At 38.5% G+C, this 23,977-nt stretch overlaps 1 protein-coding gene and 1 long non-coding RNA gene across 15 annotated transcripts; one reads left to right on the top strand and one right to left on the bottom strand.

Moving 5' to 3' along the window:
• Positions 1 to 1,268: 1,268 nt before the first annotated feature.
• On the top strand, positions 1,269 to 22,914 carry LOC131320752 (protein PHOTOPERIOD-INDEPENDENT EARLY FLOWERING 1). 14 transcript variants are annotated; one of them, XM_058351592.1, is made up of 23 exons: positions 1,349 to 1,378; positions 4,234 to 4,331; positions 5,064 to 5,172; positions 5,956 to 6,048; positions 8,317 to 8,397; positions 8,640 to 8,747; positions 8,895 to 8,975; positions 9,064 to 9,152; positions 9,266 to 9,414; positions 9,505 to 9,566; positions 10,484 to 10,619; positions 11,041 to 11,115; positions 11,192 to 11,265; positions 11,350 to 11,484; positions 13,201 to 13,239; positions 13,923 to 13,991; positions 14,158 to 14,220; positions 14,292 to 17,382; positions 17,743 to 17,807; positions 17,893 to 17,963; positions 18,640 to 19,411; positions 20,285 to 20,817; positions 22,000 to 22,914. In XM_058351592.1, the coding sequence occupies exons 4-23, from the start codon at positions 5,989 to 5,991 to the stop codon at positions 22,442 to 22,444; spliced, it is 6,198 nt and encodes a 2,065-aa protein (XP_058207575.1). In that variant the 5' UTR covers positions 1,349 to 1,378; positions 4,234 to 4,331; positions 5,064 to 5,172; positions 5,956 to 5,988; the 3' UTR covers positions 22,445 to 22,914. The 14 variants fall into 14 exon arrangements, with proteins under 14 accessions (XP_058207584.1, XP_058207569.1, XP_058207573.1 ...); XM_058351598.1 differs by lacking the exon at positions 4,234 to 4,331 and adding an exon at positions 1,475 to 1,634 and having other exon boundaries at positions 1,360 to 1,378; positions 5,084 to 5,172; XM_058351596.1 differs by lacking the exon at positions 4,234 to 4,331 and adding an exon at positions 1,475 to 1,634 and having other exon boundaries at positions 1,360 to 1,378.
• LOC131320754 (uncharacterized) lies at positions 11,568 to 12,362 on the bottom strand. Its single transcript, XR_009198333.1, has 2 exons — positions 11,637 to 12,362; positions 11,568 to 11,603 (listed from the first exon to the last, which is right to left on the bottom strand). It is a non-coding gene; the product is annotated as an uncharacterized LOC131320754 (long non-coding RNA).
• Positions 22,915 to 23,977: the final 1,063 nt, after the last annotated feature.

Here is a 23,977-nt window from a genome sequence, read left to right as displayed (position 1 = left end):
TCATTGTTTTTGCAAGGAAGATGTCGGATGGTTAGGAGTCTGTACTTGGGGACTCTTTTCCATTTTCTTTTTTATTTTTTTAAATCCGTTCAGTACCTTTTAATCCGAGCTGTTGGTTGCATGTTTGTATGGCTCGGATGTGCTGCACAAATACCACGTCAGCCGTACCCTATTTGCACCCAAAAATTTATCGTACTTGGGAGGCTTATCCCCCTCTTGGTTAGCCAATTCCCTGCCAAACCCTCTTGGTTAACCAATTCCCTGCCAAGGATGACAACTTCTTTCACCTGTTCTAATGGTTTTGGTTACAATTAATAAAATTCCTATCATTTTGACAAAACATGGTTGGATGAACTTTCCTTGATCAACAAGCGAAATGAGTTCATGCATTTTCTCAATTCCATCAAAACAACCAAATTTGCAATATGTTTAGGGGTATTGCAAATTTGCAATCCATTGTTTAGATGGATTTGAGAGAACGACATAATATGTTTCACTTGCTGATCAAGAGAATATCGTCTAGAGTTTTGTATTGTTTATAAATGTATGTTAAAAGTTTGTCACCTACTTTGAAAATCACGTAAGCACTAAAAAATAAAATTTTGAAGTGCATTTATAAACAAAACAGAATACCAATATCATCTCTCAAACATATGATCAAAGGTTTGAATTATGTTGATCTCATGTTAATATTCCTCAGGTGACGAGGGGGAATCCGATATAATCCCCTTTGTAAATCCAACTTGCTTATCTTTGGTAGGTCTCAATATGTTTATCGGGTATGCAAAAAACCGAGTAGAGTGGATAGTAAACATGATTTGATTGTGACATTGTGTGTTAACTAAAATGCAAAATTTATACTATTTCTCCATATAGAGAAGTTAATGGCCTCTTTGACCTAACTTTTTGGCACGATTTTTTTGTTTGTTATTACTTAATTTTTACTAGATTTGTTTTGACAATTTCCGTTGTCTTATATGTTCTTTTTTTTTCAATTTTGGTGTGAATTTTTATACTTTTTCGATTCCTCCTATCAAGACAAACAACGTGGTGTGAAAATTTGATCCAAATTTAGCAAGAATTAAAAGTAATTTTTTTTTAAAAAACTGTGTTAAAAAGTTAGGTCACATTGCCATATATGATCCCCGGGGGGTTGACATTGTCCTTCAGAGAAGTCTAAAGATTCGAACTTGAAAAAAAATAGGAGTACGGGGAGTAATGCGTGACACGTATAAACTATAGGGGTTTTCTACGTAATTGTCGCAATATAAAGCATCAAATTCTAGGGTTTTCTATGTAATTGTCGCAAGATATTACGAGTACTACCAATTTCCATTCGACCAGAATCAGAGCCAGCCCGAAATCTCAAGTCGAACAGGTACCTCTCTCTCTCCGTTCTTGTTTTTTTCTCTATGGGTAATTTAGATGCGCAAACGTAATGCTTTTGGGTTCTACTAAAAGAACACACCTTCAGGAGTAAGGAATGTCCGATCCACACACCAGGAGTGAATCAAATCAACGCAGACGTAGGAGTATTGCACATTCAGGGCCCCACTTATTTTTTCGCATTTTTTTTTGGGGGCCTGAAGAAGTGGGTTTCTAGGCTTCTGAGCAGGGCCGGCCCTGGGAAATAGGTACATGCATTGAGCTGATAGTAGTAGTCATCTCTAGGTCTTTGGTGTTAAAGATTGTTATTTTTTTCTTTTCTTTTTCCTTTTATTTCGGAACAAAAGCCAAAAAAGCATCAAAATGGAGCTTCTAAGAATTTAGTCTTTTCCCCCTACTTTTTTGAAGTTATTTTTTAAAGTCTTAGGCCAGAAGAAGAGCTTCTCACAATTCAGTTTTTCCACCTGACCCATACCACCTCTTCAAAATAAGAAAAGAAAAGTACCCATAAAAGTGGGCATGGCTTCCCAAGTGAAAAAACCCCAAAAGCTGTAGAACTTTTCAAGAAGCAAAAAACACTCAAGCGAGATCAATTTTTGGTAAATTTTCAGGGATTCAAAATTGTACTTGCATTATGCTTCTTCTAAAACCCTTGTTTTGTTTATTTATTTATTATTATTATTAATAATTCTAACTATCTAGACATGTAGCTGCATTTCCAGTTTGAACTGTATCTTGCAGTACCCTCAACAAAAATAAAGACGAGATATAGTTGACATTAGCTTGGATAGCTTGATAAGCAACATGCTGGGCTAAATATAGCTTAAGCTTTTGGAATAATTGATAGCTTGGAACAGTATTGGAGCTTTGGCTTATAGAAGATCTTAGGTTCGAGTCAAACTGTTTGTGTTTTGCTCTCATTTATGTTAGGCTTCCTTCCTGAATGTGTGTTATGCTTTTCTCTTCTTGGTAGTTTCATCTCAAAGCCCAAGAGGGGTTGCACGTGAGGGAAAGGTGGTTGTGGTGTTGGATACTCTTGATTTGTTGGAGACTTAGAGTTACTAACTTTCAGATGATAATAGGGTTCTCATGATGATAGAGTATTGCTTTCAAGGCATTGCTTTTGAATTGTGTTTAATTGTCTGTACATCTAATGAAGGATGGTCAAAGTACTTGCAGTTTAGTTTGAGCTTTTTTGGGGGGTGAAACTCGGCCAAGTGTTTTGGTGTTATTAGCTAAATAATAGTATCTGGTTCAATGATGGATTTTTATGTGACCATGCTAATGTTTGAGTTGGTTGTGAATAAGTGACTAAGTGTATCAAAGTTGATGGTAAAACTTCACTCAAATTGTTGAATGCGAATGTTCAAGCTATTCCTTTATCTCCTTGGGATGGTTTGGACATTGTCTGAATTTTTGGTTGACTCGTTGAGCAAAGGTTCTACATGTTAGCAAGGATATTAAATTGTCAGGTGATTTTATGCTTGGCAGGGATTCCTTTTATGTGGCTTATCCCATCGCTTAGTTGATTGAGTAGTCTAGCAAAATAGAAGGGAGGAGAGTTTCTAACTTTCTATCCAAATGGTTGATTGACAAGTCTAATAAAGTAGAACGAAAGAGGGTACCCAGTTATGTATGGTGATCTTTGGGTACTGATTTCGAGTGAAGGAGCTGTTACGATGAGTAAAATTGAAGGAGAGGGTTCTGTAGTTTGAGGTTTGAATCATTATAGGTGGACATCAAGAGTCGAATTGGCCCGTTCTTCTTTGTTGGTTATTTTTGGTGAACTTTAGTTGTCATATTCAGGAACATGAAGGAGGTAGATTTGTAGTATGAATCATTATAGGTGGACATCAAGAGTTGCATTCAGCCCTGTTTTGTAACATTGACGAACTTGTCATACTTAGGAAGGCTGATTGTCTGTGTTGTGTAAAGTTTGTTTTTGATGGTCAAATAAGAGATTGAAAGTTGTATTAAGTTAATACGGAGGATGCTTAAATGAACGAGTTTCTTTTTGTTCGAAATAAGGGTAAACCTTGAGCTGTTTATGTGGTACATCATTTGGGTTAATGGTACATAAATACAGCAATATTGAAGTTGACCTTGTTCATAGAATAGACAGATGAAGTGGATGCACTCCTCGGCTCTCGGAGTATTATGTAATCCAAGGAGTACCGTTAACTATCTGTATTTAGCAGCATAAGATCAGCTCTATCAGTGCTTACATTTTGCATACGATATAAACATAGTGCACCAATCCATGTATATTTTTTCAGGAATCCATTTAGAATTTACTGGAAGGACTTTGAATGTATTTCATGTCCGCCTTTAGAAGATCCAAGCCCCAATCCACCCTACCCTGCGTAGCTGCACCGAAAAGATAGAGGCTGATTATAAGAAAAGGTTTCTGTTGATTCAGATTCCAAAATAATGGCTAAAGAATACAAAGAGAGGAAACAAATCAACATTGCACATAGAAGTTGTATTAAGTTCATTGGTACTTTTTGTACTTTTTTTTTTTTGGGTAAAGAGATTTTATTACCAAAAAAAGAGACATGAATACAAGAAACAAGGGCATACCCCAGAAAAAGTCCAGCCACCTACTGGAAACAAGACAGAAAAAGCAACCACAAAATAAACAGAAGCCCAACTACTGCTAATTAATTTTTTTTCCTGAGATGTTCCTTGCTCTACACAAAGCTCTATTAACAGGGCTACGACTAAAATTCCGCCAAGAACACATCCTTGACAATCATATCATAAATTGCAACTGAAGTGTACTGCTTGTTGCCAAAAACAGTGTCATTCTTTGCCTTCCTAATGTAATACGCCATTGCTAACTTGCAGAGAGCAGATGAAAGCCCTTTCTTCTTGAGGTGTTGAATAGCCCAACCTATTTCTTGCCCCCACCAGTACTTTTTGTACTTGACTTCACTGGCCTCATGGTTTGTTGTCCTATTATTCTATCTCGTTTCATTGGGCGATTGAATGTCAAGCCCTTGCCTTCCATATGGGTGTGTCTCAATTGGGGCGTTAGTTTGTCATCCTTCCAATTAAACAATTCTAGTTAAGATGAGCCATTGTTCTAAACTGTGATATCAGGAGACGTATTCTTTTTGGTTGTATGGCCATATATTGACTGATATTAGATAGTATGACCTTAACTTAGGTAAATATCGATATTGGAGGTCCAAAATTTTGTCACACGACAGCCAATACTACACGTAATAGGCGATTTTTAGGACCCTGAGATGGGCGCACTTGTCACTGGTTTTTATTGATGTGGCATTTGATTGTTCGATTATATTTTCATTGTGTTACTAGTACTATGCTATTGATACCTGAAGCTTTTTCCCTTTGTTGGCAAAAGGTGCTTTCTTCATAGATATACCTATGACCTAAAAAACATACTATAAAGAGATTCAATTACCTTTTTTCAATGTCTGGTGGGATTAAAAATTAGGTTAAGAGGTTTTTATCCATGCTAGTTGAGTTACTAAATTTTCTTTTCTTTTTGGAACTTCTATTTTGTCTTTTCCTTTTGAGAATTTTTCCCCATTGTAACATAAAGCACTTTTCTTGTTTGCTTTTAGAATTAAGAACTATATGCACTTCCTCGTGGCTTCTTAAATTTTGTATGGTTATGTCTTGAAATTTCAGTTTACATTTGTATGAAGGACTTCTTCGCCCACTGCAGTAGTCCTATCTTATAGCACCTTGCTTCAGCAGTGGCATCTAGTCATGGTGGTAAGCAGACATGTGGGTGGCAAGTGGAGATGTTGATGTGTATGTGGTCCTTTTGCTGCTTGTTTCTCTTTGCACTTCAACCCTAAGAAGCAAAAACACTTTGAAGTTCGAGTGTGTCCATTTCAGATATGTACATTTGTTGTGCAATTTATGACAACTTTTGTCCCTTTGTAATCCTTTTTTCTAGGGGAAATTGACACGCTTCAGACAATTGGGGGACATTTGTCATTTCCTTTGCTTAACACTCATGAATCAACACTCATAAATGACAATGCACTTGTATATTTCTGGGAATTCTAGGTTGCTAACTTTCTATTGATTAATGAATAAGCTTCATGGAATAAGAATCCGGTTTTTTGATCACACCTTCTCCTAACATATAGATTGAACGATTGTTTTCTGCAATTAGTGTAAATTGGAAGAGTTAAATTGAAATGTAGTTGTTTTATAAAGGTTGCGTTTCTTTGGGGCCTTTTGATTGTAACACAGTTACTACTTTCAAAAATATAAACAACAAATATGGTTACTATGTAAACGATGAAGAAGTTATTCCTCGAATTTGCAGCAGATGAAGAAAATATTTGGTATCATGTCCTTGCCATATTGGCGCATCTATGTTTGTATTTGCATTCTTATCCTCAATCTCCCCATTTATTGCAAGTATGTTGAGACTTGGATTTTGTTGATGGTAGAGTTGCATTGCATTGCATTGCATTTGTATCTTGATATTTCACTTTTTAATGTTGTCTCCTCTGCTATTATTGTTGACTTAAATGAGTGGTTGAACTAATATCTTTGGTATTTTTTTTTTAAAATTCTCAGGCATTTCATTATGCTACACGTTGTTAGTTAATCATGGCCTCCAAAGGTCTAAGGTCTAAGCTTGATCATGAAACAAGGGCTAGGCGACAGAAGGTATGTTTTGAGATGTATTGTTTGTGATTTTGTTTTTTGTCCACCTTTGGTTTTTGTGATAGTACTCTAGGGTGTTGTTTCTGTTGACATCCAATGCTGAGTTTTCCACTATAGAGAATAAATATATTGGCTAATCAACTTTGTTGCTAGGGAAAGACCTTCCATTATTATTGTAGTAGCTTCATCTTATACCCCACCTTTTGATGCTTAGTCTCATCTTCAATATTCAAGCTTGGCTGCATCATCCTGCTCAAACTCTACTCGCACAAATTCTGTCCTTTTTGTCATCCTCCTCTGGTTTAGGTCTCTGCTTCTCATGGCTTCTAATGATATTGCCAAATGGCAAGAACTTTTACAAAATAACAGTTAATAATTGTATATAACCAAACAATTCCGAGATGACAACCAACCTTTTTCTCTGAACTTCCATATCTCTTGCATGCATTACACTCATTCGAGTGTGAAGAATTCAGTATTCCAATTTCGATCCTTCTTATTTGTGCTTCGTGGAAGTATCTAATGATGGTGATTAGTAATGAGGGCCTGGAAGTTGGTCTACATTAAGGTATATTCCTCTTATCTTTGGCTGGAGATGCCCCAAAAGATCGAGTCAAGCTTGAACTTCATGCTAATCTGTTCACGAAGCTCAATTCATTGCTTTGAATGCATGTTAGGCTGAGGTTGCAGCAGTTTATGCAAGGCCCTGGTAAAAACAAATGCAGATGGTCTGTTAAAGACCTTTCTCCCTTGATGTTTTTGCTTTCAGATATTTTTTACCCCTCCCATTTAGTCTTAAACTTGTCGTTTGTGTTAAAAATGGATGGAGTTTATTTGTCATTGTCCTTATATCTTTGCAAACCCTAGTGAGCTTGAGTTCTTTTACTCAAGAGCTAGGACTGCTGTTCAGACCTGAGCTTGAGCCAATCCCAAGGTGTACCCTCATGTTAGCTTAGATTCATGTTAAATGAGCTCATTCAAGCCAACATAGCTCAGTTTGCAAGCCTGAGAATGTGTCAAGGGAGAAGCATAAGTTTTGTGGGAACATTATGGAGTATCATGATGAAATTGTGTGCTGAAGTGCATGACTATTTAATGGGAAGGAGAGCATGATGTGTACCCCTAACCCTTTCCTTGTAGCCACAAAAATTTGTGCCACCTACCGCCAAGTACATAAGAACCACTCTAATTTGTTGCTGTGTTGGGACGAATGCCCGCGACATTTGAGTAACTTCTCATTTCAATCGGTTCTTGTTTGTCAGAGTTTCCCCACGTCCTTGCTCCTTTGTCAAATTGCGTCATCCCTCTATCAACATTTTAGGAACCTTGATGAATATAACACTACTCTTTAGCTTATATATTCAGAAGGAATTGTAGCTCGTATCTCTAAAACTGGAGGCGGAGCATCACGTTTCGTATTGAAGCACTTCATCTACCAGGTCAATGCTCACAATTATTTATAGGCACATGGCATATTAACTCTTAGGAAGATGATGCAAAGACAATTTCTGTGACGAATGGGTTACGATGATAGGACAAGGCAAGATGCGATGAAGGAAGAATTGTCAATATTGTGAGGAACTTCATTTTTCTAGGTACTGGGGGAGTGGGTATTTGAACCAGTTCCTATTAGAGATCTTTGTGTTGGTACTTGTGGTGCTCATAGTGTGGCATTCTGTGGTGAAGGGAGCATGGACTTGACATCTTTATGTTTATGTTTAAAGTGTGATGCGCTTAAATGGATTTGCCCAACGGTTGGACTGCAGAAATGCTGGTATGACCATACTGGCATACTGGGACTTTTCCATGAATCTGAGCTTCTGTGCCATATTTTGATTATAAATTTTGTTCAGCGAAAAGGGATTGCATTATATGACAGTACTGCACCATGCTGCACATGCTGTGTTGCAACTTGCACCTATGCAGTCGACTGCTTTATTGTTTCAAACTACAAACTTCAGTCTCCGAGATCATGGAATTAGTAATCTTCCTTTTATGTGTTTTACAGTCGTGCTTTCTTGTAGGCCTGTATAACACCTGGGTAGCAATTGGTGGTGTTATAAAGTAACTTATTAGTTGAATAAAGCATTTGCAGTTTTCCTGCGTGTTGAACAGAATAAAATAGTGAATGGAGTTATGAATTATTTTCCGAGTTATGGTTTTACATTTTGCTTCATGCTTATTATGGTAAAGCATGAACAGATCTATAGTTTACTCGTCTACTGCTATTTTTTATTTTTAACCTTTCTGATGGATACTTGGCTGTTGTAGGTACTTGAACCTCCAAAAGAGCCTCGACGCCCTAAGACGCACTGGGATCATGTTTTAGAAGAGATGGTTTGGTTGTCGAAGGTAGTGAATTAGTCTTATAAGTGGGTAACCAGTATGTTCGAATTTATTCTCTTGCCCATTATATGCTTACCCCCAATGATTGGGGAATACATGGGTTCTGCTGTTGTTTTTGTGCCCATTATATGCCTATACAGATACACACTCAAACTAAATATCAACATCAGTCATCATCCCGTTCACTGTGTTATGAGGTAGAGGTTGGTTAAAATTGTCACTCTGCTCACTGTAGAAATTGTTAACAGGACTTTGAGTCAGAGAGAAAATGGAAATTGGCTCAGGCAAAGAAGGTTGCTATAAGAGCCAGCAAGGGCATGTTGGACCCGGCCACAAGGGGAGAAAAGAGAGTGAAGGTTCGTCTTCCCCTTCCAACAAATGAAAACACTTCATACTATATTGGTGGAAGAAGAATAGGAAATTGTTCACATAAGGATTGTACCTTCTTACATGGTCTTGTTTATTTATGTTTACAACTAACTATTGTTTGCATTATGACTCAGGAAGAAGAGCAGCGGTTGAGAAAAGTTGCACTCAATATTTCTAAAGATGTGAAGAAATTTTGGCTGAAAATTGAGAAGCTGGCAAGTCTACTTAGGATATGGGTTTTAGTAATTTCACCATACACTTGTGACATTTCAAAACCTTCCTCTCAAAACATTGTCGTTCCAGGTTCTGTACAAGCATCAACTAGAACTTGATGAAAAAAAGAAAAAATCGCTTGACAAACAGCTCGAGTTTCTTCTGGGGCAAACTGAAAGGTACAGCTGCTTTCATGAAGTTCCAACTATTTCGGGTACATTGGCCTTTTGATCCCAGTTTGGTAATGCACATTATTTCTAAAGCCGTGCTTCATCTTTTCAATCTTGACTAGGTACTCAACAATGCTAGCAGAAAACCTTGTGAACTCACCAATTACTTGCAAGCCGATAAATTCATGCATTGCTGCTCAGGAACAACTTGGTACTCAACACGAAGAAGGATATGAAAATGGTACATGTAGTTCTGTTGGATTAGAAGTTGGTAAGCATAAACTGCAGTTTCTTTACCCAATTTCCTTGAAACCTACTTCTTAGCAAATTTCATATCTAAGTTCGACATTTTATTTGCCAGAATCTCAATCAGATGTTGCAGAAGTCGATGAAGATTTTGACGTACGGTCTGGAGATGAATCGGTATAAGGACTTCTTTGCTTGTTTACTGTCCCTGGAAGCCATTGTCCTGTTTTGCGGAAATTGACATTTAGATTGTTGTTAACACCATATGCGAACCAATATTGGAAAAAGATACACTTCTGTTTTGGAATACTGGTAAGCCCGGAAAAGGTTTTGGAGAGGTTATGGGACTGAGACCAATTGATTGCAGCAATGTACTAGCTACTTGTCAGTGCTAGGTCCTACTTTTGAGGTTAACTGGACGGTGACAAGGTCTTCTGATCATCTTTCTTCCTTTTCTTTATAAATGTACTATACTCGTAATAAATACAACACATCTATTACTAATGCGAACATTTTTAAGCAGTTGCTACTGCAAACATTCAGGTGCATTTTGCATGATCTCTCTAGGCCTGCTTTCTGCTAATTAGGTTTCCAATTGCAATGACTTGTCTGCTACTAGATCTCCCTTGTAGAAGCTATTTAGAAACAAGGAAAGAAATTGAAGAGCTCTTCCCCTATGAGATGGACAAAAGTTGACTTTGAGCCCTTGTTCCTGGTTATTAGGGCCTGTAACTGAACTCAACATGTGCATGTGTGTGACATATCACATTTTATATTCAGTAGTAGCATGTCTTGTATTCTGACATACATTGTCCTCTATACTACATTCTTCTCTATAAATGCCATCTTTCAAACTTCTTACTCTGTCTGAACTATATGACCCTGTGTGGCTGTAATAGAATTCTGCTGGATTTTGTTATTGTTGTTGCCCGATATTAGTGTCTTTTGTAATTGTGGAGGTGGACTTGCGGTCCCCTCTGATTAAACTGCTTCTGTCAAACAATTGAACTCTGATGTTGAACGATCATATAATGTTTGTAATTCTGTTTTGCATGCACTAACAAATATTTCCATGTGTTGTGATGCTGCTTTAGGAAGATGATGAGCATACACTTGAGGAAGACGAGGCTCTTATTACTGAGGAAGAAAGGAAAGAAGAGCTGGCAGCTCTGCAAAATGAAGTAGATCTACCTCTTGAAGAGCTAATCAAACGTTATGCTGTTGAGAAAGGTGAATCGTGTTCCGTTCACGTTCTTATGAAGTCCCGCTATTGTCATCATGATTTTATGTCTGTACAAATAAATTGAAACAACTAAGGGTGCTAATTTTGGATGTGACAAAAGTAGTTAAGAGTCTCTCTCTCTCTCTCTCTCTCTCTCTCTCTCTCTGCATGCACACGCACATACCTGTGTATATGACACACGCATATCCTTGTGTGTGTGTGTGTATTAGTTAGTTTGTTATCAGAACCTTGTGATCATCATATTCAACTCAAGGTGAATTTGCAATGAGTGATAATTATGAGTGACAAAGCATCCAATCCAAGACCAATTGGCATTGAGTGGAGAGGTTGCCCAAACTCATTATACCAGTACGGAAGATCATAATTTAATCGATGTCGGACAAGTTCTAACAATTAGAAATTTCTCAGTCAGCAGAGAAGGTAGTCCAGAATTGAATGTGCTTGCAGCTGAGCAAACTCATGCGTGGGAAGACAAAAGGGAGAGTATGTAGCAGCCAACCTCCTGATTTTGATAGCTATGTGATTTGTCCCTAAGATTGTGCATTAATTGGTTTTGTAGATAAGGTCGATGGTAGTTCTTCTTTCCCAAAGAATAACAGAGGCCACTCACTTGCCGTCCCTGGTCGTCGTGGTGTAAGTTGTATGTGTTTGTCGTTGTAGTCTTGATTGGCGAGACAGGTTGTACTCAACTGAATTTGTTTTTCTTTCATGTCACAGGGTCCAAGTAATGGTAACATTTCAATTTTAGAAAATCATATTGCAGAAGTTAAGGCAGACGAAATAGGAAACCTATCGGAAAGATCTGGAGGGTCAGCAAAAAAACATATTCCAGATGACTTTCTTGATGAACAGGTTAGAGATATAAGCACACAAGTTTTTTTTTTAACTTTATCATTTTGAATTTTTTCTATTGGATTGCTTTTGGGTTTTGTTTTGTCCTTCATGAGTTATGTTTGCAGCTTTCTTCAATCCTTCATTAGTTACGTTTGCAGCTTTCTTCAAACAAAAAAAAGAAGGGAAATAAAAAGATACTATGAGTATGGGGTACTATTTGTGGTATAATTAGGTCTTTCGTGTTTTTTGTCGTTCCATTTGAGTTAACTGAAACGAATTGTCAACTTGGCTGCAACCTTTGGAGCTATTTCATCACTTATGAGGAGAAGATACTAAACATTGTACACTTGATGACTGTGACCTTTGTTTTCCTTATTAGGTTTGACCATTGCCTAAAGAAAGAAACACTGTTTGGTATCAAATAATTGAAAATTGTATTATTCCTAATCGATCTATTTATCTGGTAAAACAGTACGTCTGTGCTTATGGCGTTTGAAGTCTAAAATAAACCATCTATGTGCCCTATAAACTTCTCGATGGAGGGTGTTGGATTATGAATGTCAATTGTCTTCTTATTTTCATCTTGTTTTTGTTGATATCCAACATAGCATTGTTGGAAGAGAAATATCAGTCAATTAGAGTTGAAAAAAACAGTGGTTGTCAAGTCCATCTATTGTACTTGTTGAGATTTCTGAAGTTACTAAAAGTTTCCAATGGTACTGTTAGGGAATTCTTGGTTGATCTTATATTGATTGGGTGCAGTATTTTTGAGGATTAGCACATTGGTGCATTTCGAAAATGATTGTTTCCTTGTTTGAATTTTTTTTCTTCCTGTTTATAAAAATGAAACACGGTGTAATGTGGATTAGAGCTTTGTAATTTGTCCCTTTACCTGTGATATCACAGTTGCTGTGGGTTAAGAAAATACTGCAATGGGCACTGGACAGAATAATGTGCTGAAGTATCTCTATGTTCCTGTAAGAGTTGGGTGTTTATGAGGTTTCAATGTGAAGGATCATCTGTGGTCTTAGCCTCTTGGGTAAGTTGGGGGTCTAGTCAAGGGCAGTTCTATGCCAAGATATGAAATATTGACGAGATCAATTTGAAGAGGTTGGAATTTGAACTGGCACCAGGTACACCATTTTGTAGCAATTTGCTCTGCTAGCCTTGCTCGCTGGTAGTTAGTTTAGTTCTTCATATGTGCCACTCTGGCACCCTATGTCAATGTGGAGGCACTTGAGTGGTTGAGCCTATTACATTTGGCATGGAGACAGGTTGCCTATGTGTGAACATAGGTGTAATCCGAAGGATTTACTTCATTGAAAATGGAACACAAATAGAGTGGCAGGCTATGTTAGGAAGGTGTTTATATTTCCATCTTCACTCTTCAGCAAGGAGCATGATATCATCTTTTTGAACCAAAGCCTTTTGATTGTTTGATTTTGATTCATGTCTGATACGTGGGATCATATATACGTATTTCTGAAGTTGTGTTGTTTTGCTGGCATGGGTTGGGACTGAAGATCAGAAGAGTCTACGTAACACATGGTTGTATATGTTTCTTCGTGTGAAATATGTCATCCATATTGCTTTTCGTCATATATTTGTGCTTTCATGGTTTTATAGCTTGGTCATCCTTATTTACGTGAATCAAATCTGACTGCTAGGTATCTTTTAGCTGTCCCTTTTTGGTTTGATAATAAGTGCATTCATCTTGTGTCTCAATTTATGTAGGAGGATGGTGATTTTGTTCTACCTGCTGGAGAAGAAAAGGTATGTACTTTGATAAGCATGCCGATGTCATACAACTCAGTTGTGTATTCTGTTTATTGTCTTTCATTCAAGGTATGCCATTACTTGTTTCCAGGGATTGTGGGAGACACACACACACACACACACACACACACACATGTACTCACTCTGTCCCACTTTAAATGTCCCCTACGGGATTCCGTGCATTTTCAAACTCAAAAAATATATATTTCTACATATTGTTATTTTTATTTTCTTGCACCAAATTAAAGTGCTTTTGGTGTAAGAAATTTTAAAAAATAATATGTAGAAATATATTTCTTTGTGTTTGAAATTGGACGGATTTCCGTAGGGGATATTTAAAGTGGGACAGAGGGAGTAGTATTTAACTCTGGATGCGCCATACTCAATGTCTTAGACTACTTGTGGAGTTGTGGTAAATATGTTGTTTGTGCGGGTTGCTAGTTGAAAGTGCTATACAGGCGCAGTTTAATTATCTATTACTACTTGGTTAGCTATGTGTAGGTCTGTGTTGACCAAGGTTCTTGTGTTGTTTCTTTTTTTTACTTGCTGAAATTGGTGACTAAAGAGTCTTGCAACCAACTCATTGTTGAGATTGTTTGACAAATATCTATACTGACCATGGTTTTAATATATGCTCGTATGTCGTAATGTCTACACATTCATTTGAACTCTTTATTCAGGATGATGAGACAACGTTGTCAGAGGAGGAAGAACTGGCAAAGACTGAATCACATGAGCCCGTAGATGAGGTAGACTGCATCTTTTAGTTCTATGATTCAAATCATCTAGGAATGCACATGTTTTTTTTCCACTATATGTGTTGATGCTTAGTTGATTGTTGTTTTCCTTTCCGCCCCATAGATTTGGGTTTAACTTGGAATTACATTCCTTTTTAATTAAGCTGTAACTTTGCAGGTTGCATTACTGCAGAAGGAAAGTGAAATTCCTTTAGAAGAATTGCTTGCGAGGTATAAAAAGGTACGTTGTGGGTGCTTTTGATGATTCCTAGTATGTTCTGATATTCTTAGTAATACACTTCCATTCGTCAGGTATCCGATATTGACGAAGATCCAGAGGATGACTCTCAGTCTGGGTCAGCTTCTGAGGATTTCTTGGATTCTGTAGAACATTTGGAATCTGCCGCACTGGAAGAAGTTAAATCAAAGCAGCAGCATGTTCCTACGAAGGATGATGGAGAACCTAGTGAACTGCAGCCTGTTGTGGGACCCATTAATCAAGAAGAAGTAGAACCTAAGATAGCACTGGAAGAAGGAAGAGAGAGTGAGAGCAGAATTGCTGATGCTGCTGCTGCTGCAAGATCTGCACAGCCAACTGGCAACACATTCTCAACTACCAAAGTGCGTACAAAATTTCCTTTTCTTCTAAAGTACCCTCTTCGTGAGTACCAGCATATTGGACTGGACTGGCTTGTTACAATGTACGAGAAGCGACTTAATGGGATCCTAGCTGACGAAATGGGGCTAGGCAAGACTATTATGACAATTGCTCTTCTAGCTCACCTTGCATGTGAAAAGGGCATATGGGGTCCCCATCTCATTGTTGTCCCGACAAGTGTCATGCTCAACTGGGAAACAGAGTTTCTCAAATGGTGTCCTGCTTTTAAAATATTAACGTATTTTGGAAGTGCAAAAGAAAGGAGAATTAAGAGGCAAGGTTGGATGAAACCAAATTATTTCCACGTGTGTATAACGACATACCGACTTGTTATACAGGATTCCAAAATTTTTAAGCGGAAGAAGTGGAAGTACTTGATTTTGGATGAAGCTCATCTTATAAAAAACTGGAAGTCCCAGAGATGGCAAACACTTTTGAATTTCAATTCAAAGCGGCGTATCCTTTTAACTGGAACACCATTGCAAAATGATCTTATGGAACTCTGGTCTCTAATGCATTTCTTGATGCCCCATATATTTCAATCTCATCAAGAGTTTAAGGATTGGTTCAGTAATCCAATATCTGGGATGGTAGAGGGGCAGGAAAAAGTAAACAAAGAAGTTGTTGACCGTTTGCATAATGTTCTTCGTCCCTTTATTCTTCGTCGATTGAAAAGAGATGTGGAGAAACAGCTGCCTATGAAACATGAGCATGTGCTTTACTGTAGACTCTCTAGGAGGCAGCGTAATCTGTATGAGGATTTCATTGCTAGCTCAGAAACACAGGCTACTTTAGCGAGTTCCAATTTTTTTGGGATGATCAGTGTCATAATGCAACTTCGCAAAGTTTGTAATCATCCTGATTTGTTTGAAGGTCGTCCCATTGTTAGTTCTTTTGATATGAATGGCATTGAAGTCCAATTAAGTTCCTCTGTTTGCTCTATGCTTACCCCTGACTCACTTTCTACCATTGACCTCAGTGGTTTGGGTTTGTTATTCACCCACCTAGATTTTAGCATGAATTCTTGGGAGAGTGAGGAAGTTCAGGCTATTGCTACCCCATCAAGCTTGATCAAGGGGCGTGCAGACCTTGTTAACATTGATGAATTGGAGCCTGGGTTCAAGCATTGGAAAAAATTCCATGGAACAAACATATTTGAGGATATCCGAAAGGCAATTTTGGAGGAGAGACAACGAGAAACAAAAGAACGGACAGCAGCTATTGCATGGTGGAATTCCTTGAGGTGCAGGAGAAAACCAGTCTACTCCACTACTCTACAGGAGCTTGTCACCGTAAGCAATCCTGTTTATGATATTAAGCGTCAGAAGGGAAACCCCTTGAACTCCTCTAAGCTTGCTGAAATTGTACTGTCACCAGTGGAACACTTCCAAAAAATGATCAATCAGGTCGAATCCTTCATGTTTGCAATCCCAGCTGCACGGGCCCCACCGCCTGTTTGCTGGTGCAGTAAAAGCAAAACTTCCGTGTTTTTGCTCCCAACTTACAAGGAGAGATGCACTGAATTTTTGTCACCCCTTCTAACACCTTTGCGCCCTGCAATCGTCCGCAGGCAATTGTATTTTCCAGACAGGCGACTCATACAATTTGACTGTGGTAAGCTGCAGGAGCTTTCAGTTTTGCTTAGGCAATTAAAGTCAGAAGGTCACCGGGCACTGATATTCACTCAAATGACAAAGATGCTTGATATCTTGGAGGCTTTCATTAATTTATACGGTTACACTTACATGCGTTTAGATGGATCCACCCAGCCAGAAGAGAGGCAAACCTTGATGCAGCGATTTAATACAAACCCGAAATATTTTCTCTTTATATTGTCGACTCGTAGTGGTGGTGTTGGTATCAACCTTGTTGGGGCCGATACTGTTATATTCTATGATAGTGACTGGAATCCTGCTATGGATCAACAAGCACAAGATCGGTGCCATAGAATAGGACAGACACGTGAAGTGCATATATACCGCTTAATCAGTCAGAGCACAATTGAAGAGAACATTTTAAAGAAGGCAAAGCAGAAGCGTGCCCTTGATGATTTGGTTATACAGAGTGGAGGGTACAACACTGATTTTTTCAAGAAGCTGGATCCGGTGGAATTGTTTTCGGGCCATCAAGCAATTACCACAAGGAACATGCAGAGAGAGAAAAATTGCACCAATGGAAGTGAGGTTTCTTTATCTAACGCGGATGTGGAGGCTGCTTTGAAGCATGTAGAAGATGAAGTGGACTACATGGCTTTGAAGAAAGTTGAAGAGGAAGAGGCTGTGGACAATCAGGAGTTTAATGAAGAAGGTATTGGGAGGTTGGAAGATGATGAGTTTATAAATGAGGACGATCTGAAGGTTGATGAGGCTGCTGATCCCAATGGCTTGATTTCAACTTCAAATAAGGAAAATGGGGTGATAATAAATGGTAGTGATGTAAATGAAGAGACAACTCTGACTCTTGTGGCCAAGGAAGACGATGTTGACATGCTGGCTGATGTCAAACAGATGGCTGCAGCAGCTGCGGCGGCCGGGCAAGCAATGTTGTCCTTTGAAAGTCAGTTACGTCCAATTGATTGCTATGCTATACGTTATCTAGAGTTGTGGGACCCAATTATAGATAAAACATCAAAGGAATCAGAAGTTAGGTTTGAAGAAAGTGAATGGGAGCTGGATCGCATTGAGAAGTTAAAGGAGGATATGGAAGCGGAGATTGATGATGATGAGGAACCTTTCGTCTATGAAAGTAAGAACTTAGTACTATTACTCTGTTTTGTTTCTTTTGAAATTTTTTAACTTAACCCCGTGTGCACTAGTGTTATGTGGATAATGTTTGTTTTGTAAGGCAAACAAATGTTTGCGGTTTGCCTATATACCATGTTGCAACTAGAAATAGCTGGCATACTCTCATCATTACTAGCAAACTTTTCATGGGGACCATGCTTTCCTAACGTTCCTAGTGCGAATATTGTAATGTTATCATGTCAGACATGGGATAAGCTTACTTAATTCTAGAGAGAGATTGGAGCTTGTCAAATAATAACTGTATAATTCGAACACTACCCAATTGAGTCTACCATTTAAGATACTGATTTCTTTTGTACAGGATGGGATGCTGATTTTGCTACTGAGGCATATCGACAGCAAGTTGAGGCCTTGGCTCAACATCAGGTCGGTACCATATGTTGAATTTTTTTTTTTTTTTGGGCACAACTTTTAATTTCTCGTGCTGAATGTTTTGCTGATCTTCTCGTAGCTGATGGAAGACTTGGCGCGTGAAGCTGAAGAGAAGGAACAGGCGGATCGTGAAAATTCTGATTCTATCAGGTAAGATGATGCATTGGACAAAGCTAACTGTATATGCTTTTCTTATCATACCCCATTTTTGTTGTCCTGATTTTATTAGTTGCTTGCGGGGTGTAGGCATTAGCGTTTCAGAAGCTAACAATTGAAACGGAAATAATTTTTTCAATCTCGACTAGCTTTAGCTTTTGGTCTGGTAGTTTGTTGCAATTTGGGAGCCCCTTGTCTTATCCACGTGAAATACTTTTTCTTAATGGATTTGCCTCTTTCAGCACTGGAATCCGAGTCCCATAAGATTTTATGTCAAAAGGCCGACCGCATGACATGACCGTTCCAAAGTTGACAAACATTAGTGAAAATTCTATTGTCTCACATTAGAAGTGAAATTATGTAAATTGCATGGTATAATGGAAATGCTGATAAACTGATGTACCTTATCGTTGCTTGTATCTATTTGTAAAACCTTTTCCCCATCTAGCTGTAACAGGTTGGATGGCACTTAATGGGTGTATGACATTGTTACCTTCGGAAACCTAAAGTTTGATGAAACATGGGTTGTATTTATTTCTGAGATAGGCAAGAGATGTTGACACTGGCAAAGTTATTTTGTATCTATCATAAAGTGGGTACAATAGAGAAGTTGATGTTATATTTTGAATGCACTACTTACGACATTTGTCGATTCTATTCTCTGGTGCAGGAATGATGTACTTGCTGTTTCTAAACCCAAGTCAAAGAAGAAACCAAAGAAAGCCAAGTTCAAATCTCTAAAGAAAGCAGCTCTTGCATCTGAATCAAAAGCTGTGAAGGAAGACCTGCCAAATGAGCATATGTCGATTGATGACGAGGCCACCTCTTACGACACTACCTCTTCGGAAATGGTATCGCGCCATTTGACCGTGAAGAAGAAACGTAAAGAAGCACTAGATGGCGATGAAGAGAACAGCTCAAGGAAGTCCAAAAAGGTCAAGAAGGCTCGTCCTGAATTATGTGCTGTAGATTTGGAATCTGATCTACCTAGTGAGCAGCTTGATGAACCAAAATACTCAAAATTATGCGGAAGTGTTGATCTTGAGCAGAAGCCAATAGGCAGGAGCAAGATGGCTGGAAAAGTCTCCATCACTGCAATGCCCGTAAAACGGGTCTTGACGATAAAACCAGAGAAGTTGAAAAAGAAGGGAAATATTTGGTCTAGAGATTGTCTTCCATTGCCTGATTTTTGGATGCCTGAGGAGGATGCGATGTTATGTGCTCTTGTACATGAATATGGCCCACATTGGAGTTTGGTTAGTGAAACCTTATATGGGATGGTAGCAGGCGGTCTTTATAGGGGGAGGTACCGCCACTCTGTCCACTGCTGTGAGAGGTATAGGGAACTCATCCAAAGACATGTCTTGTCTGCAGCAGACAATCCTAACAATGAAAAAGCTGGCAACACTTGCTCTGGGAAGGCTCTTCTCAAAGTGACAGAGGTAAAGCCAGATGTAGTCTTTAATCTCCCTCCTAACGTAGGTAAACAAAAAAAAATCCAGGATAGGGAATATGGAATGAGTTACAAACCATTATTCCTAAGCAATAAGTATAGTGACAATTGTCAGTGTGTGATGGGTTTAAAGTGGTTCTTTGTTTCCTGTAAATGCAACCAAAAGTCGTTGCTGACCAGGGATTTCAAACTATTATCACTTTCACGTGTTTTTTGGGTGCTTAGACATTTTTCAACAGCAAGGTTATATGTTTAACTGCACTCCCTTGGTTTAGTGCAAAATGTAGATTAAGTGTGTAACTAGGCGGACGGGTAAGTTTCCAGCTGTCTGACTGAATTTTGAAAGAAATTTGTGGTACAAAATCAAAGTCGGGCCCACTAGTTTTGGTAATAAGGTCCTAGAACCTTGATCCCAGGCTATATGATGGATTTCTTTCCTTTGAATGTACGCCAACCTTAAAGTTATGTTTGCAGTAGCTGCAGGCTTTTAAATGGAACATATTTCATCAATCGTGAATGTACATGCTCTTCATTCCCCAATGTTGGTCCATTTTGGGGAATTCAACTGTTTAAGGAGACAAGATGATTGCACTTTAGATGTTACCCTAATATACCCTTTAGTCACTCATTGCGAGTTTGAAATTTGAATCTAAATTTGAAGGATAAAACGGGAATAACGTCAAGTTTTGTCCATTGGCTTTTGAAAGTGGGCAAATATTATGGGACGTACCAAAATGGAAAAATGGTGGGACTGAGGGAGTACCTTTGAAAAACATGATTATTGTATCCAGCAGTTGAACATCTTTCCTGTTTCAATATTTTGTATTAACATTTGCGGTAACCAGCTTTATGAATGCGATAGGATAATATTCGGGTGCTATTGGATGTTGCCACTGAACTGCCTGATAACGAGCCACTACTTCAGAAACACTTCTTTGCGGTTCTTTATTCAGTCTGGAGAATGACATCCCGGTTTGAGCGCCGTCAGTCTCTCTCTTCTTCCCGGAATGGCTTCTATTATGGTGGAAGGCATGTCACTTCCATAGTTAGCCAGATTGATCTGAATTCCACAAGGGAGTCATCAGAACCAATGAGATTCACTAACTTAACTCAATGTAGCAATTTAGTAGCAGCTGCACTCTGTGATGCCGATAGCGTGCGACGAGATGACGGAGTCTCCGTTTTGAATCAGAGGGAAGAAGCATCTGGTGTTGTGGACCGGTTGGAAATTACGCTGGAACTTCAGAGGGAAAGAGGTGACTCTGTGATTCCTTTGCCATCTGTCATAAATCTCTCGATATTCGCTCCAGATCCACCAAGTCCATCTGCAAGCATGTCTGCAAATGCAAATCAGCATCTTAGATCCGTCCAAAGTTCGGCTGAGAGCCATTTCAGGTATGGCCTCATGTCCTGCTAAACTCTTTTTAGGGCTCTACGTTATGATGTCATTGTCCCTTTTTGGTGGATTGTTGTCATGGTCAAAACGAGAGAATCAAATCTCTCTCTCTCTCTCATTGTTGATAAATGTATATGCTGAGCTAAGCAGGTCTTTGGTGATTAGTTGGTCTTTTGTTCTTTTTCAACTTGAACTTCAGCTGAACCATGAGATTTTGATATGAAATGAAATCTCAAGCATCAATGTTCTTGAGTTCATGCATTTTGGTATCTCTTGAACAGTGCAATTCAAATTACTTCTGTTTTGTGTAGCTGAGGTAGTTTAAAAATCAGAGGCCATTTAGGTATCAAGCCATTGTACCCAAGGCCATATTTGTTTGACTAGACTACTAGTGAGGGTATTACTAATACTACATCACCCGAGGTATTTTATATCCCATATTTGTAAGATTGGTCCAATGCGGCCAATCAAATGAGCCCATAAAGTGTCTTTTAATTTGCTTAATGCCCATAGCATGTCATTGTGGCGGCCTTATCTTAGTCAACAAGATTCCTGATACCCAAGCGGGCAAAAGTCCCCTTCTGTTTTTGCCTAACAGAGGTTATGACATTGAACTTTAGCTGCTTTTGCCTTTTCTGTTTTAGCCTAACAGAGGTTATAACATTGTACTTTTAACTGCTTTATTTTCGTTACAGCTTCAGTTATAGAAAGAATGATTCACTTTACTACTTTTAGGTTACACAAGAAGGATGTAATTATTCTAATTAGGAGGATAAGTTTTGAACTCCAAGAAGCTCAGATTTTTTGAGTTTTGATCTTCCTCCTTATTTAAGATATTTTCAAGCTAGACCCTAATCTCCTTGACCATCTTGTCCAGTAATTACTTGCGATCTTCAGCTGTGAATTCTCCTGTGTTGCTGGTGTTCTGCATTATTAGCGTAGCCATGGTTCGTCGCTTGTTGTAAATTATTGATGATGGATCCGACTGGTCTTCGTTCATAATTCTAGGATATTTGTACATAAAATTGTGTGAAAAAATACAAATTGGACCATTACAATAAGTATGACAATTGCAATAGTATGCCTCAACTAGTCCGTTTACAATCCCAAACCAATTCTACACCATGCATGTAAGTCTTTTACCTTGAGACAATCTTATATATTCTATTTCCTTTTCTCAGGACTGCATCAAGAGATTGCACTGAAGGTTCTTTGAGTTGGGCTTCAGCAGCCTTCCAAGTAGGTGGTGATGTCCACTATCGAACACCATCAAAATCCCAGGCCTTGGGAAAACATAAGCTATCTATTTTTGAATCGGTTAAAACTTCCAAATCAAAATTGAGGAAAACGACATCAGAGTACAACGATATCACACGGCCGCCCTTTGCGGATCTAGTAGTCCGGCCAACGATAACGTTTCCCGCAGATTCCAGTTTTGATCTGACACCACCCCATTTTACAGATCCTAGAATTGATGTTTTTGACAGTGATATCCCCTTTGACATGGATAGGCTCTCTTTGGAGTCGCAGGATGTTATTGATCTGGTCTCCCATGACTATCTTCCCGGATTCATCTCGGGCCTAGATGATTGTTCCTCTTTGCCTGAATTGACTGATATTGGGTAGTATGGTTTTGGAAACTGAAACCCTCTTATTCTTTGTCATAAGTTTTGGAGAACAGTAATGTTCATGGCAAACGATACCCAGTCAGTGAAAGTAACTAAATGCTCAAGACTTGGGAATCAATACCATGCTCTCTCATTGTGTGGGAAATCAGCAGGTAAATTTCTTTTGGCTTGGCAATGAAGAAGCTAAGATTCGGCAGGTACCAACTGTAACACTTGATGGAGTGTGGTCTTACATGGAGGATGTGGGTGATCTTCAGTAGGTAGGAGGATAGGAAACAAGGGAACACGACGTATATAGATAGTATAGCAAGTGGCCCTTTAGCTTTTGTATTTCTAATTGCCTGATGAGAAATCTGTGCTGATGATTTTTGGCGGGTTCATGATTTGTTGTTATTTCTGTTGGCACATTTCCATCAGAGGTAGAATAGAGAAAAGGAAGATAGTGTTAATTCAAAATGAAATTGAGCATCTCTCTCTCTCTCTCTCTCTCTCTCTCTCTCTCTCTCTCTCTCTCTCTCTCATGCGCACAAACACACACAATTGTATCTATTCTGGGACAAGAGTAAGAATTACATTGTATTGTTGGATTTGGGATTTCTGGGGGGATCGGATGAGAATTGCAGGAGTATCTTCATTACAATGAAGACTTGTGTTATTGGATACTCAGGCTCGAAAGTAAAAGGTGATGCTGACCTAATAGCCATTGCTACATTATACTAGTATTTTTTTTTTTTGGTACAAATATTATACTAACTGACAAAGTTACTGTTTTGCGTCGAGTAAAATGTGTTTTCAACTGACTTATAGTAATGTTTAAGCCTCAATTTTGGCAAACTTAATACTGTCGGGAAGTTGTTTTTAAGTTATGATTTTGTCCATGAGTTTTTTGCTTTGTTATGTTATATTTTTGGGGTGTGATTATGTTTTACCATCACTAGGAGTTTGTTTTTTTGAGGTGTACTTCGTGGTTATTGGGTTTTGAGTTCTTTCTTTTTCTGCATTGAAGTTTTGTTTGAATGCCTATAGCTACGTGTTTTGGCGTTTCCTCCAGACATTAATTTTCTTTAGCATCTCGTTGTATTAGCTATAAAAACGTAGGGTATTGAAGTACATCGGAGTACAATAAGATTCACAGAAAGGGAGAGAAAGGGATTCATGGAGGGAGGAAAAAGGCTCCAGAAGAAACACAAACTATCACGCATGAAGGCATTATTGAAGTAGGAAAAGAACAACACAAATCTCAACAGGAGGGAGAAAATGGACCAACGAAAGGAGAAAAAAAGGTGTTCCCATCTTTGCTTTCCAACCATCGTAGCTCTTTCGATTGACATTCATTTTCGAAGAAAGGGGTTGTAACCTCAATCTCGGGACTGGATCGGACTCCCTTTGAATGGAGGTGGTTGCCCAACAGATTGGATCAGACTCTCTTTATTTGAGACCGTTATTTATCTTTTCAGGGTATTTTTTTTTTTTTTGGGTATTTAGAATTTATTGTTTTCGAAATAGTACCGCCGTGTGCCGTCTTGTCCTG

This window comes from Rhododendron vialii, chromosome 3a, assembly GCF_030253575.1.
Source record: "Rhododendron vialii isolate Sample 1 chromosome 3a, ASM3025357v1".
Classification (NCBI taxonomy): domain Eukaryota; kingdom Viridiplantae; phylum Streptophyta; class Magnoliopsida; order Ericales; family Ericaceae; genus Rhododendron; species Rhododendron vialii.
The sequence above is the reverse complement of the archived record's forward strand: the minus strand, read 5'-3'. Positions and strand labels throughout refer to the sequence as shown.

Coding starts and splice junctions, on each gene's coding strand:
- LOC131320752 (XM_058351586.1), top strand. CDS start 5,989: ATGGCCTCCAAAGGTCTAAGGTCTAAGCTTGATCATGAAACAAGGGCT. Junction 9,153..9,265: donor CTTCTGGGGCAAACTGAAAG/GTACAGCTGCTT, acceptor AATCTTGACTAG/GTACTCAACAATGCTAGCAG. Junction 13,992..14,157: donor CACATGAGCCCGTAGATGAG/GTAGACTGCATC, acceptor GTAACTTTGCAG/GTTGCATTACTGCAGAAGGA.